Source organism: Sphaeramia orbicularis, chromosome 17 (genome assembly GCF_902148855.1).
Source record: "Sphaeramia orbicularis chromosome 17, fSphaOr1.1, whole genome shotgun sequence".
NCBI lineage: Eukaryota > Metazoa > Chordata > Actinopteri > Kurtiformes > Apogonidae > Sphaeramia > Sphaeramia orbicularis.
Window position 1 is genome coordinate 44856609 of NC_043973.1, and position 16070 is coordinate 44872678.

The following is a 16070-nucleotide window of genomic DNA, read 5'->3' on the forward strand; positions in this document are numbered from 1 at the left end:
AAATTTGAAAAGTAAAGCATATATAGTATGTAATATATAGTATATAACAGCAATAGAACAATGTCAACATCCATTTGTTTTGCACAAAATTCAAGTGGCATCAGAAAGCTGAGACCCTGAGCTTTCCAACACTATATAACACTTTACGGCAGCAGTGTGAGACTCTTACAAGTAGACAGGAATTGTTTCAGAGATTTTCACACAGGCTAAAAACACCATAATATGGATATTGAATGTTCAAAACCAAAAAGCATGTTTGAGCAGATGTAAAATCGTTTAAGGTTTATTTTTAGAATCCCAAAAAGTTTCGTCATGAACATTCACAGTTGGTTCTGATAATAAATATCCAAAAAACTTCAAGTGCTTTTTTTTTCTTTTTTTACTAAAACACACTGTTTTAAGTATTTATTATTTATAATAATGATAATTAATGGCCAGATATTGAAAGTTAAGTTCTTCCTGAAAACAAAGGTGCAAAAGAATTGGCAAAAAAGACATTTTCTGACACTTTTATTGCAAAGAAAACATAAAGACACCTAGGTGACCTGTTGTAATGCCAGTCTTACAAGGGTTAAATTAGAAATGTAATGTTTTTTTGAGGAATACCTGGAATATGAACTAATAAAAACTTTTCATTTCAAATATATTACATGAAAACCACCTCGCCAGTTCATTTTTGACCCACTTATGCATCTAAGGGTTAAAACTACACAGGTCCCAAACCGCAGAAGCATAGAACTGCAGGAGGTCGATACAGCTGCCGATCAATAGCAGGGATTCAACAGTTGCTCCACCTGGGGCTCAGAAAAACACTTGATACACTGATACTTTAAAGAATGTCTAGTGGTGCCATCCGCTCTCAACAGTTTGCATTTTCTCAGGGAGAAAGAGAGATGGGAGAAGGTCCTGAACTTGTTTTGTTTCATCACTACTAGAAATGCTACTCTACACTGTAAAAAAAAAATCCTGTTGTTTTTATGGAAAAAAACTGGTAGCTGTGGTTAAGAGCACAATACTGTGAAAAACACATCAAACTGTAAACATATTTATGAAGAAACATGTAGATTTTACATTGGATTTCAGTGATATTTACATGTTTCAAATGTTAATTTACTCTTTTTTTTTTTAAGTATGAGAAAAGGATTTTTTTTTTTCAACATTACATTCTTGCAATTTAAACGACACCACATTGTTTTTCTATTTACAGTTTTATTTTCTCAAAAACAATAGAAATACATCATTTCTACATACAAATCGGGTTTTGTTAACATACTCTTCCTGTAAGAATCAAATTGTAAACATATTTACTTAGTGGCATGTAGATTTAACATTTTAAACATGTATATTTAACAGTGGATTTCAGTGATATTTACATGTTTAAAATGTTAAATTTACTTTTGTATTTATTTATTTATTTATTTATTTTGTAAGTATGAGAATAGGCTGTTTTTTCAACACTATGTTCTTGCAATTTAAACGACACCACATTGTTTTTCTATTTACAGTTTTATTTTCTCAAAAACAATAGAAATACATCATTTCTACATACAAATCGGGTTTTGTTAACATACTCTTCCTGTAAGAATCAAATTGTAAACATATTTACTTAGTGGCATGTAGATTTAACATTTTAAACATGTATATTTAACAGTGGATTTCAGTGATATTTACATGTTTAAAATGTTAAATTTACTTTTGTATTTATTTATTTATTTATTTATTTTGTAAGTATGAGAATAGGCTGTTTTTTCAACACTATGTTCTTGCAATTTAAACGACACCGCATTGTTTTTCTATTTACAGTTTTATTTTCTCAAAAACAATAGAAATACATCATTTCTACATACAAATCGGGTTTTGTTAACATACTCTTCCTGTAAGAATCAAATTGTAAACATATTTACTTAGTGGCATGTAGAGTTAACATTTTAAACATGTATATTTAACAGTGGATTTCAGTGATATTTACATGTTTAAAATGTTAAATTTACTTTTGTATTTATTTATTTATTTATTTATTTTGTAAGTATGAGAATAGGCTGTTTTTTCAACACTGTTCTTGCAATTTAACCGGCACCACATTGTTTTCAATTTACAGTTTTATTTTCCCAAAAACAATAGAAATACATCTTTTCTACATACAAATCTGGTTTTGTTAACATACTCTTCCAGCTATATTTGATTTAATTGTTAACATAAATTTGCATTGTATTTTCACTTAGTTTTTTTATGCTGCAGTTTTACAACTTTTTGGTGTTAATTCTACAATAATTTTTTTACAGTGTAACATTCACTTCACTATCGCTATCATCATTCATATTTCAAGATGCTACAAATTAAATCCAGCCACAAAAGCCTGAGAGTTGAAGGGAGTTGAACAGAAGTATGTCCTTGCATGTTTTCAGCTTGTCTCACCGTGAAGCTTTTGTCTGAACACGGCTGTTACCACGGCAACACAGGCTGTTAGTTGTAATTTGTTAGATGGAGCCAGTGGTTAATTAACAGATTTATTTATTTTTATTTAAGTTCTGAGTCGGCTTGCATCGCTCCAGTAGTAAAAGAAAGTGAATCTGCTCCATCTTTTCCACCTAGTTTGATGAAGTGGCTTTTGTGTAATCATTCTGACGTCCATACAAAGAAAGAAAAGAAGGAAGGGAGAGGAAAGTAGAATGGAATAAAGAAAGAGGGAGAAAAGAAGGATGGAAGAAAGATAAAAGGGAGAAAGGAAGGAAGGAAGGAAAAAAGAAAGAATGTAGGGAGGTAGAAAGGAAGGAAAAAAAGAAAGAATGTAGGTAGGTAGAAAGGAAGAAAAGAAGAAAAGAATTAAGAAAAGACTAGAAGTCCAAAGGGAAGAAAGAAAGGTAGGAAGGATGGAAGGTCTTAAGGAAAGAAAAAGGAAGGGAAAGAGAAAGGAAAGAAGGTGAAAGTGTAGAAAGGAAGGAGGTAATAAAGGCAGAAAGAAAGAAAGAAAGAAAGAAAGAAAGAAAGAAAGAAAGAAAGAAAGGAAGGAGGTAATAAAGGCAGAAAGAAAGAAAGAAAGAAAGAAAGAAAGAAAGAAAGAAAGAAAGAAAGAAAGAAAGAAAGAAAGAAAGAGGGAGGAAGGAAGGAAGGAAAAAAGAAAGAATGTAGGCAGGTAGAAAGGAAAGAATGTAGGCAGGTAGAAAGGAAAGAAAAAAGAAAGAATGTAGGCAGGTAGAAAGGAAGATAAAAAGAAAGAATGTATATAGGTAGAAAGGAAGGAAAGAAGAAAGGAACTGGAAAAAAGGCTTGAAGCACAAAAGGAAGAAATAATGGTAGGAAGGATGGAACTACTGTCTTAAGGAAGGAAAAAGGAAGGGAAAGAGGAAGAAAAGAAGGTGAAAGTGTAGAAAGGAGGGAAGTAATAAAGGTAGAAAGAAGAAAGGAGAAATGTAGGAAGGGTTTAAGGATAGACAAAAGGAAGGAAGGATGAAACAGAAAGGAGGGATGACAGTAGAAAGGAGGGGTGAAGGAAATGTGGAAGGAACATGGGAAGGAAGGAAAGATTTAAGGAAAGACAAAAAAAGAGGTAAAAGAGGAAATAAGGAACTAAGGAAGGAGGAAATGTAGAAAGGAAGGAAGGGAGGTAGGAAGGAAGGAAGGATTTAAGGAAAGATGAAAGGAAGGAAAGAATGAGAAAAGGAACAAAGGAACACACAGTTGAACTATTGGCACCAAAATCTCTCCTCCTCTAAATGTGCAGTCGTTTGTCCAGTACTTTAAAACAGTGACTCATTCTGAAACCACCTTAAAACTTACCTCAGAATTCTGTATTCCATGAAGGTAGGTTCTCTCGATATATGTCACTCATTTGAAAGACGTTTATTCTGCCTTTCTTGTTCGCATTTCCAATAATCACACATCTTACAATGAGACGTGCAGTGAGCTGTCAATCATCTTGGGTGGAACTGGCACCTGAGGTGTCCAATCAGGTTCCAGAGGTGGCCAGTGTTAGTTAGCAATATTTTCCTCAGCATGACCCACCCTACTCTGCCTCTGATTGGCTCATCAGTCCTCATGCCAGAGTTAACCAATCTAATCAGTGAAGGTACCAAGTACTAGCCAATTAGAGGCAGAGTAGGGCGGGTCATGGCTTCACCATCCTAGGGGGAAAACATGGGTAATTTGGCTCAGATACACCTCGGGGGGGGGTCAGAAATGGGTATACACAATGATGACTGAAAAATAAGTAGGTATACTCTGTATACCGCCGTATACCCTGGACTACACCACTGGCCCCACCCCTCTATTTTGTGTGTTCACGTGAAGGGGTAGGGGTGTCCCGAATCTCGGTGAGTTGGAGGGGAAGGGCTAAGGGGGAGGGTTATTTGGCCCTCAAAACAGAGATTTTTCAGGACCACACTACAAATGGAGGGGTAGGAGAAATGTCCCATAATTCTGTTCGTATCATTGGCAAGATGGAAGTAAAAAGCAAAAAAGTGCAGCAATGTGATGAAAGAAACACACAAATACACATATTTTCTTTGTAAATAACTTTGATCGACTGTTTAATGGCATTTCAATGTGTTATACAGGGTGTCCCATAAGTCTCCATACAGAGGAAAAATAAACGTTTGTTGACATAAACCATTTTTATTTATATAATATGCTCTATACGACTGCCATTTTGTCGGGAACACATTTCAATGCGTGTCCTCCACTGCTGAAGAACTGTAAAGAAGAAATATAAAGAAATACATGTTAGAACCATATGTATTATGTCTCCTATATATGGAGACTTACGGGACACCCTGTAGATTGCATTCCTGCGGTTTGCGGTTGATAGCTGCAAAAAGATTCCCAAAGCCCATGGAACAGAGATGATTACAGCTGCTGATGTCATGGGGAATACTTTTACAAACACAATTGTTGAATCTGTTTACAGTGGTATCAATGATTGCTGATGATGTAACAGGTCTTGAAGGGTTGTCCCATTTCATAGGGGAATATTTCAACCCCTACCTCTAGAGTTGCAAGGGGTAGTGCCGAGTGCAAGGGCCAAGGGATAGGGGTGAAAATGAGAACTGGGTTTGGGCCTAAGTCTAAAATACCATTCATTCATTCATTCATTTTCTGAACCTGCTGTATCCTCACTAGGGTCACGGGGGTCGCTTGGAGCCTATCCCAGCTACATAGGGGCAAAGGCGGGGTACACCCTGGACAAGTCGCCAGTTCATCGCAGGGTTGAATATATAGAGACAAACAATCACTGTCACATTCACACCTATGGGCAATTTAGATTAACCAATTAACCTATTAGTGCATGTGTTTGGATGGTGGGAGGAAGCCGGAGTACCCGGAGAGAACCCACACAGACACGGGGAGAACATGCAAACTCCACACAGAAAGGTCCCACCCCCCGTTGACTAGTGTTGGAATCAAACCCAGGACCTTCTTGCTGTGAGGCACAAGTGCTAACCACCGCACCACCGTGTCGCCGAGTCTAAAATACCAGTGTTTGTTTTTCTTCTCCTGCAGCACTTCGTCGCCGATCAATATGGTCGCATCGGGCGGTGCTGGCTCCTCCTCCCCCCTCCCCATGGCGGCGTCCCCAGGAGGAAACCACACCTCGTCGCCCATCCACCAGCTCAGCTCGGTGGTGGGCAGCTACGCCACCCTGTCTCCGACCAAACGCATGCTGCATCACATCGGCGCAGACTCCTACAAGATCTCCCACGAGCTCTACGCGAACGCAACCCTGCAAAGGCCTGGTAGCCTGGCAGGCAGAGGTCAAGAACATTTTATTATTATTCTCTATGTGTGTGTGATTGTGCTGTGATGTGGATTTCCACCTGAGTCTCACTTCTGAAATACACAGGTGTCAAACATAAGACCCACCAAAGGGTCCAATCCAGCCCATGAAATGCAAAAGTTACACTGAAAATATTAACAATCAGTGGTTTTAAAATCATTTTAGGTCAGGTACTACATACAGACCGATTCAATCTCAAGTAAAATATCATAATAACCTATGAATAAGGACAACTGCAAATTCTTCTCTTTGTTTAAGTGTAAAAAACTGAAATTACATGAAAATGTTTGTATTAACAAATTATCTTTTTTTAAGAGAAAAAAAATGTGAATGACCTAAACAACCTGAAATGTCTTACAAAAACTATGTGCAGTTTTAACTCTATTCTGCCTGTTATTAAATATTTTGTGTATTTGTGGATCCACTGTGTAATGTACATGCATAAATGAAAAACTGAGGCATAATATCATTAAAATTGCACTTAATCTTTTTAAGAATTTTCAGGTTGTTCACATTTTCATAATGTAATTGAACTTTTTTCACACAATCAAAATAAAAATGTGTCTAAAATGATTATTTATAGGTTATTATGTTGTTATTTTACTGGTCCGGCCTACTTTAGATCATAGTGGGCTGAATGTGGAACCTGAGCTAAAATGAGTTTGACACCCATACATTACATGGACAAAAGTATGTGGACACATTGAATTTGGGGGTTTCTTGTCTAACAGGGGTCTGGGATATAAAACAATACTGATAAATGTCATGATATAGTTTTTTTTATATTGGGATAAATATCATTGCATTGGTTAGTTTGGTTTAAATTGTTATGTTTCAGAGATGGTTTTTACTTAATTTCGCAAAACAGTGATTATTATTATTATTATTATTATTATTATTATTATTATTATATTTGTTTTATCCATGACTATAATTTTAAATGTTCTACCTCTAAATATCTAAAATATGTTTTTTGTGTTCTGACTGGAAATAATATTTTTCTACCACAACTAACCATCTACTTTCTTCACATCTCACTAAGGAAGCAAATCTCCCATTAAACTTTAAGGAAATATTGATGTTTATAAACTATATGGACAAAAATATTGCAACACATCATGTCTACAGCTGTAAGATGTCCTGTTCATGAGGATTTGAGATTTTAAAAAAATTAAAAAAAAATCAATATTTCCTTAAAATGTCCTTAAAATTATTAATTACAGTCAGTGCATGAAAAATATTGTAGAAATTTAGAGGCAGAACATTTAAAATCATACTCATTGATTAAAAAAAAATAAAAATAAAATAATAATAATAATAATAATAATAATAATAACACATTAAAGCAAACTAACCAATACAGTATTTACCCCAATATAAAACTATATTATGACATTTGTCTTTATTGTTTTGTATCCCAGGCCCGTTAGAAAAGAAACACCTCAATTGAACTTTGTCCCAATACTTTTGTCCACATCGTGTGCCTTATATTCCATCTTACATCTGCATGCAAATTGTGGCTTTTCACCAAATATTGCTATTTCTTTCTCGTCCTTAAATCACAGGCCACCTGACAAGAACATCAAATCAATGAACAGACAGGCAGTCCAACAGCACATGGTTGAAGATAGTATTCTAATAAAAGTTCTTTTTTTTTTTCTTTTATCACTTGATCTGGATTTTCCTCAGGGTCTAATATTTCTGAAGCGTCTCTGTCATGCTTCTTCGTGATAGTTAACGTCGCACGAACATTCTTTTCATTTATGCAACAATTGGTATTCATCAGCATGAGCGCATGGTTAGAATGAAAAACAATTTTACCCAAATATTTGATGAAACTGGCTCCAGGTTTTATCTCAAATTTATTACATTGCAAATGTTCTCATGAATGTTTGAACAATTCTTGGCAGAGATGGATGAGATTTGGGCTTCAATTTAGGCTTTTTGAGAAGGTGAAGTTGGTATTTATTTGAGTTGCATTAAATTGTGAACGGTGAATTGATTTATTTAGAAGCTAATGTTCATGAACTGTTTACCTAATATCTTTAACCCTTTATAGTTCACTCATAGAAAGACTCTGAAATTGACAAGTTCAACCTTACTGTGTTAATGGAGGACATTATAAGAGTTAAATACTTATATGATTTTTTTTTTTTTTTTTTATTATGTAGAAAATCAAGGTTAATGAAATTACCATATTTGGTTCCTTACCTATATGTAGCAAAAAAAAAAAAAAAAGGAAAAAACATCCAAGAAGTATATATAAAAATACAAGAAAAACACATGTAAGGTAAAAGGAAAGTGTATTTTAGAACATTAGAACAACACTTAATTACACTTAACATTAAATTAGTACCATTACTTCATGGTACCTGACATTTACATTTACATTTATGCATTTGGCAGGTACTTTTTTCCAAAGTGACTTACAAAAATAAAAGAATAAAATACAAGAATAGAGTGAAGACAGCTGTACAATTAAAAACAGTGTCGTACAGAAGAATAAAAAAAACAAAATGATAGACTAAAATACAAGAATAGATTAAAAAGACATAAAAAACAGCTGTACAATTATAAACAGTGAAATAAAAATACCAAGTAAAACAATAGAATAAAAATAATAAACAATCAAATATACCGAACAAAGCAGGTCCACTCACTGTTCATGCAGAGGTGGACTTTCCAGACCCTGGAGACCACATTGGACCTGAGACTGTTGACTCGCTGTAACTGTTACTGTCACTGTCTTGTAATGGGTGCAGAAATGACCAAAAATAGTCACTTGCCCAATAAAGGGTTAGCACTGTGGCTGTTTCTGTTTTGTAATAGATTTATGCATTACAATGTTTTTTTTTTTAAGGTTCTTTTATTTTAATGAGTAAATCCTACTGAAAAGTCAATCAATCAATCAAATTTTATTTATAGCATAAATTAAAAATTTTAGTTCTTTCAGTTCTTAGATTCATAGTATTTTTAATTTTTTTTTTTTTTTTTTACATTGATTTTTATTTCTTACGCCTTCGCCCATAAGTACCAGGGATAGGCTCCAAATGACCCCTGTGGCCCTATTGAGGATAAATCGGGAAAATCAGAAAATGAATGAATGAATACAAATTTTATTTGAACATACTCTTAAATTCAACTATGAGAGAAACTTTTTTCCATACTTTATTAAGACTTTCGCACAAAATTCCAGACTTTTCAAGGTCGAGAAAACAGCGTATAAAAATTACAGACTTTTTAAGACTTTCAAGTAGAGGTGTAACAATTAGATATTTTTGGTGCTACGATTATTGTCAGTTTCACAATCACTACGATTATTTTGCGCAAATTTATTTCACAACAGTACTTATTAGGGCTGTCACTTTGTATTTGAACTTCAATCATTTGTTCGAGCATGAGATGAAAAGTTCCAATTCGAACTGAAATTACCTGTTTGAATGTCGGCTGTAGTCTCGACAGACGCATCCGACTACTTTACGCAGTTTTACTGTTATTATTTTAAATATAGGATTCATTTTATGGGATTTTATGATGTACATTGCTGGTCCTGAGTGCTGATTTCGTTTCATGTATATTCTACATGTAATGACAGTAAAGTAAACCTTGACCTTGAACCTTGTCTTGTGATCAAACAGAGCGTGTTTAGCGCATCAATTCACAAGTGAAAGGGGTCATATTTAGCTAAACCCACTTTTATTAGTCTTTGGTTTATTTATTTGTCTATTTGGACCCTAAAAGTTCAAAAAGTGCCCAGGTTGAAATTAATTGAGAACACGTTGAGTCCATTTGCCTCCTACATTGCAGGACCTGTGATGCTTTTTTCCAAAGCAACTTACAGGAGGAAAGCAAAATAAAACAAAAAAAATAATAATAATAATAAAAAATTAAATTAAATAAAATACAAGAATAGATTAAAGACATAAAGCAGCTGTACAATTAAGAACAGTGTCGTACAGAAGATTAAAAAGCAAAATTCTAGACTAAAAATACAAGAATAGATCGAGAAGACATAAAAACAGCTGTACAATTAAAACAGTGAAATAAAAATACCAAGTAAAACAACAGAATATACATAATAATACATTTAAAATGGAATGTTTGGAATGAGCAGCTCTAATTACAACCCTACTTTCCAGACCTGCACAAACACCCTGATCTAACGTGGGTCCTCCTTGTACCCTCCAGGCTCCAGAGGCTCCTACAGCAGCCAACACAGTCACCTGGGCTCCGAACTACGACCCCTGCAATCCCCTGAGCACCACATCGACCCCATCTATGAAGACAGAGTCTACACCAAATCCAGCCTTAGAGGACAAGGTAAGCTCTGGGGAAGACACGCTGGCCGAGGAGGGTTAAGACCAGAAGATGGAGGGTTGTTTGGTTAAAGCGTTAAAGCAATATGGACAAACAAAGGCTCTATAAAAGCGAGTCCCTGAAGATGAGGAGGTAGGAAGGAAGAGTCTTACTCAACATGCAAGAAGTTTGCGGAATGTTGACTTGGCACTTGTTCTAAACTGGTAAAGATGTGCATTTGGATCTTAACCCTTACAGACCCAAAACCATGTACTGATCTAAAATATTTCATGACTTTAAAGCCACTAATCCTATCAATGTGTTGAAATAATTGGTGTAAAATAAAGTTTGGGATCTTTTCATGGAGGCTCCGTAGTTACCGCGGAAACACCGTCATCTTCTACAACATTGATTTACCAGTAAAACCCATGGAGTTGGATCAATGACAGTTGATGCAGATGCTTGCTTTATGTTCAGTTAATGATAGATTTGACTGAAAAAGACACTTTTTCATACGTTTTTTCAGTTGTTTTAATCTAATAAACCCTCAAATGGAATCGCATCATGATGGAGTTCCGTTTCATATACCATCACTTAGTCCAACTACTTTATTTTAATGCTGAAAAATTTCCAAATAATGTGAATATATTTATTTTACTATAATCTCTGATTGTTTTTTATTGCCCCTCAAAGACCCAAATAGCCACTGGCAACCAAAGTCATCTACTGATCTACACTGTTTAAGAACTGTTGAACCATTAAACCTATCAATATGTTGAAATAATTTAGGTAAAATGCAGTTTGTCATGTTTTCATGGTCATCAGATATGACCCATTTGGACGTTTAGAGGCTCTGTAGTTACCATGGAAACACCGTCATCTTCTACAGCATTGATTCAGCAGTAAAACCCATGGAATTTGACTCAAAAAGACACTTTTTCTTAAGTTTTGTTTTGTTTTTTTTAATCTAATAAACCTTCAAATGTAATCCCATCATGATGGAGTTCCATTTCATATACCCTCACTTAGTCCAACTACTTTATTTTAATGGTGAAAAATTTCCAAATAATGTGAATATATTTATTTTACTATAATCTCTGACTGTTTTTATTAACCCTCGAAGACCCAAACAGCCACTGGCAACCAAAGTCATCTACTGATCTACACTGTTTAATAACTGTTGAACCATTAAATCAATCAATATGTTGAAATAATTCCAGTAAAAAAAAAATGTCATTTTTTCATGGTCATCAAATACGACCCATTTGGATGTTTGGATGTTCAGAGGCTCCGTAGTTACCATGGAAACCCTGTCATCTTCTACAACATTGATTCACCAGTAAAACCCATGGAGTTGGATCAATGACAGTGGATGCAGATGCTTGCTTTATGTTCAGTTAATGATAGATTTGACTGAAAAAGACACTTTTTCTTCAGTTTTTTCAGTTGTTTTAATCTAATAAACCCTCAAATGGAATCGCATCATGATGGATTTCCATTTCATATACCATCACTTAGTCCAACTACTCGATTTTAATGCTGAAAAATTTCCAAATAATGTGAATATATTTATTTTACTATAATCTCTGACTGTCTTTATTAACCCTTAAAGACCCAAACAGCCACTGGCAACCAAAGTCATCTACTGATCTACACTGTTTAAGAACTGTTGAACTATTAAACCTATCAATATGTTGAAATAATTTAGGTAAAATGCAGTTTGTCATGTTTTCATGGTCATCAGATATGACCCATTTGGACGTTTAGAGGCTCTGTAGTTACCATGGAAACACCGTCATCTTCTACAGCATTGATTCAGCAGTAAAACCCATGGAGATGGATCAATGACAGTGGATGCAGATGCTTGTTTTATGTTCAGTTAATGATAGATTTGACTGAAAAAGACACTTTTTCTTCAGTTTTTTTCTGTTTTTTTTTTATCTAATCAACCCTCAAATGTAATCACATCATGATGGAGTTCCATTTCATATACCCTCACTTAGTCCAACTACTTTATTTTAATGCTGAAAAATTTCCAAATAATGTGAATATATTTATTTGACTATAATCTCTGATTGTTTTTTTTTAACCCTTAAAGACCCAAACAGCCACTGGCAACCAAAGTCATCTATTGATATAAACTGTTTAATAACTGTTGAACCATTAAATCTATCAATATGTAGAAATAATTCCAGTAAAATGCAGTTTTTCATCTTTTCATGGTCATCAGATATGACCCATTTGGATGTTACCATGGAAACACTGTCATCTTCTACAACACTGATTCAGTAAAACCTATGGAGTTGGTTCAATGACAGTGGATGGACACACTAAGTTACTGATAGATTTGACTGAAATAGTCACTTTTTCTTAAGTTTTCTCTGTTTTTTGATCTAATAACCCTCAAATTGAATCTCATCATGATGATTCAAGTACATGATCAGTAAAGTAAATGTATGAAAATACCTGATTTTCACTGAAAAAACACAAAATATAGAGGATAATGTTATGATATATGGTGATAAATCACTTCATAAAGGTTAAATAAAGAGGAAAAAAATCATTTGGGAACTGCCATAAAAGTAGCACTTGGTATTTATGGGTGAAATGATAAGGAAGTGAGGATGAAATAAAGGAGAAGTGGCAGGAAAAGAGAAGAGCATCTCATCCAAACATATATGAGTCGATAGGAGCGTGACTGTTAGTGCTAACGCTAAAAATAGCTGCAGCTGTAAATCATAAACCAATTCATCTAAATTAAAAAAAGATCAGTGACTAGACGCAGACATCTGCACCTGGAATAAAGTGACGAATTAAAGAACGATGCAGTAAAGTAGAACAGACACACTGACACAGCTCACTTCAAAGCTAGGTGTTTTTTTAATGATGGGATGTGGAATGAAAGACGGCGCCGCATTAGAGAGCACCTCTTTCCATCTGATCGTGTACAGTAGGGCTATTTACCAGATCAGGTTGGCAAATCCAATTGGGGTCTCAGTGGCAATTTGTCTCTCAGTCACAGTCTGTTAACTAATTAGTTTCAAGGCTGAAAATTAATCTCAATTAATCCCATGGGCGTTAGCTCGGGCGCTTTGAAATCAAGGCAAATCAGGCGTGTCGTCAAAACGTTGTAGATGATGCGACGGCGGTTCGGTCGACTAAGGAAACGCAGGCAGAGCGAGAAGTCGACTCCCCACGCACATTAGTTTAATATGCATCCAAATGACAGAACTCAGACGTCATCTGTTGCTTCGTGCCTGAGAAACTAAGTCACGACACACCTCGGATCGGGCTTTGTTATGTTCGATCTTTTCTTTAATCTGTTTTCTCAAGACAAAGTAGCTGCTGAAGTCTTGTTCAAGGTCATTTTAAGTAGTTTCAAGCGGATGAACACAGATGAAAAACAGGCTGAGAACTAGGGATGTAACCATATAACAATTTCATATCACAGTTACTGTGACCAAAATTATCACGGTTATCGTTATTATCGCGTTATTGTTAAAACTACGCTCAAAATGTTCAAAAAGTACTTATACACACACTGAAATAAGTTAACCAAGTTGTATTTTGAAAAAAAAAACAACAAAAAAAACAAATAAAATTAATAAGCACAATGTACTTTCTGTTGCAGAAACATTCAAATATTAACCCTCAGTGGTCTGAGCCTATTTTGGCCATTTTTCAGTACTTTTGATTTTGCCTTTATATACTATATAAAGAAATGTTTACTATACCCATGTTTGGTATCTTTTTTTTCAGCACAACTTCATCTATATCATCTGCCTGTTTTTTTTTTTTTTTTTCAGTTTAACCTACTATAACAACATAAAAGGCCAGAAAACACACACACACACACACACACACACACACACAAAAAAAAATCCAGTTTGAAAAGTGTATATACTTTATTGCATAAATAACACAAAGATGCTTGACGAACCTTTTCAAAGACTTTAAAAGTGAATATTGGTTCCAAATATTAGGTATATAAAATCAAAATTGTAATAAATTCAAACTATACTTAAATATTTGATATAAAAGCATATCTTTACATAGGGTTTTTTCCCCTAAAAGTGCGGTAATCGAACACGGTTATCATAAGTAGAATTTAAACAATAATACTAACCGTCTGCAATTTTACCGTGGTTTATCGTTATACCGGTAATCAATACATCCCTACTGAGAACCAAGGCTGACCAAGTCTAAAGTCTGACTCTTTGACTCAACCAATATCAGAGAGTTTTACAGGGTTGGCATACACTGCAAAAATCCAAATCTTAAAAAGTGTATTTTTCTTATTTCTCGTCAAATTAACTCATCACACTTAAAATAAGACATAATCACCTCGAGTAACTTTTCAGTGAGATATAAAAACTTATTTTGAAACAACAATCTTGAAAATCTTATTCCAAGAAATCTGACCAAGATGATTTTTACTTGTTCCATTGGCAGATTTTGTGCTTAGTTCAAGATTTTTTTCCTTAATTCCAGATTTTTTTTTTTATTTTTTTTTTGCTTAATGAAGAATTTTTTTTTGCTTAATTCAAGAATTTTTTTTTTTTTTGCTTAATTCAGATTTTTTTTTTGCTTGATTCAAGATTTTTTTTGTTTTTTTTCGCTTATTGGTATTATTGGCAGGCAAAATTTTTGCATTTGGGTGTTATCGCAGGACATACTAAAACTTTTTTACTTCTTTTGGGAAATTAAAAAATATATATATTGTCATGTAGAGGTAAAATCAAGGTCTATGGAGTTACCATATTTGGTTCTTTGCCCATAAGTGGCAAAAAAAAAGAAAAAAAATCCAAGAAGTATGTATAAAAAATACAGGAAAACCACCTTAATTCAAGATTTTTTTTTTTGCTTAATTCAAGCACAAAAATCTGTGGAACAAGTGAAAATTATCTTGTTCTTCCCACTCCTTTTCAAGTGTAGATGAATGATTTTGGAATTTTGAATTTGCATTTACTCTGTAAATGCTCAAAATAAACAAATAAATGACAAAAAATTAAATGAACAACCGAAATGGGCATAAAAACAAAACTAAACACGGCTTATATTCCACTCTTTAACGGCGGAGCTTGCACGAAATTTTCACAACTTCTAACCTATATCCACTGGGGCCGCTGCAAATGCTGGGCCCCATGAATTTGTCATGTCCACCCCCCCCCTTTACAGCACCCCAGCATTCAGGTTTTAGAAATTTGAAGAAAAATTAGTGATGAAGGTCATACGCTGCTTTGATGATATTCGACTGAATCCTGCATGTTTTTTACGTTGGGGTTTTTCTTGTCATTCGCTGCATGTTTTTTTTTCATTCGTTTGTTTTCTTGAACGTTTCCGTCCAAATGAAACTCATTTGGTTCAGCTAAATCTATCACCTGAGTTGGTTTATGTGTGTTCGATGTCTTAACTTCTGTCTTCTTCTATTTTTTCTTTTTTCTGTTGTTTTGTTCCGTTGTTGCCTTTGCGTTGCTTTTCTCACTCTGTACATCCTTGTGCTTGTGCCTCTTCCTCCTTTTCCTCCTCTTCCTCCTCGACTACATCAGACCCCGTAGTGAACCATTTGTACCAGGAAGTCCTCAATTATTTGCTCTCTCCTTACACTCCTCTTCCCGCTGTAGCCCCGCCCTCCCCCGGTGTCGACCCAATCCCCTTGCAGCGAACGGGTAGCCAGAGCGCCACCGCCACCTTCCAGAGAGGCAGCTTCGCCACGGGAGGCGGGGCCGCCGACTACGCCAACCCCTACCGCACTCTGCAGTTCTGCCCGTCCACGGAGTCGCCGTACAGCAAATCAGGCCCCGCCCTCCCACCTGAGGCCGCCCTTGGCCGGTCCCCATCGGTGGACAGCATCCAGAAGGACCCAAGGTGAGCAGATTTTAATTTGCTAAAGTTTTTTTTTTTTTTTGTTATACATTTTTGTTATTCTTTTACACCAAGAATCAGCTCTGGCTTGTTGATGAGGCCCTTCGTTTCCGCTCCCTTTCCACTGTCACTGAACTTA

General features: G+C 35.1%; 1 protein-coding gene across 1 annotated transcript in view; it reads left to right on the forward strand.

The window, feature by feature from the left end:
* ctnnd2b (catenin (cadherin-associated protein), delta 2b) overlaps window positions 1–16070 on the forward strand; it is a 595920-nt gene that overhangs the window by 314114 nt on the left and 265736 nt on the right. The window contains exons 9-11 of the mRNA XM_030159817.1: window positions 5497–5747; window positions 9959–10090; window positions 15691–15934. Coding sequence (XP_030015677.1) covers window positions 5497–5747; window positions 9959–10090; window positions 15691–15934 — 627 coding nt within the window. The remainder of the gene's footprint in view (window positions 1–5496; window positions 5748–9958; window positions 10091–15690; window positions 15935–16070) is intronic.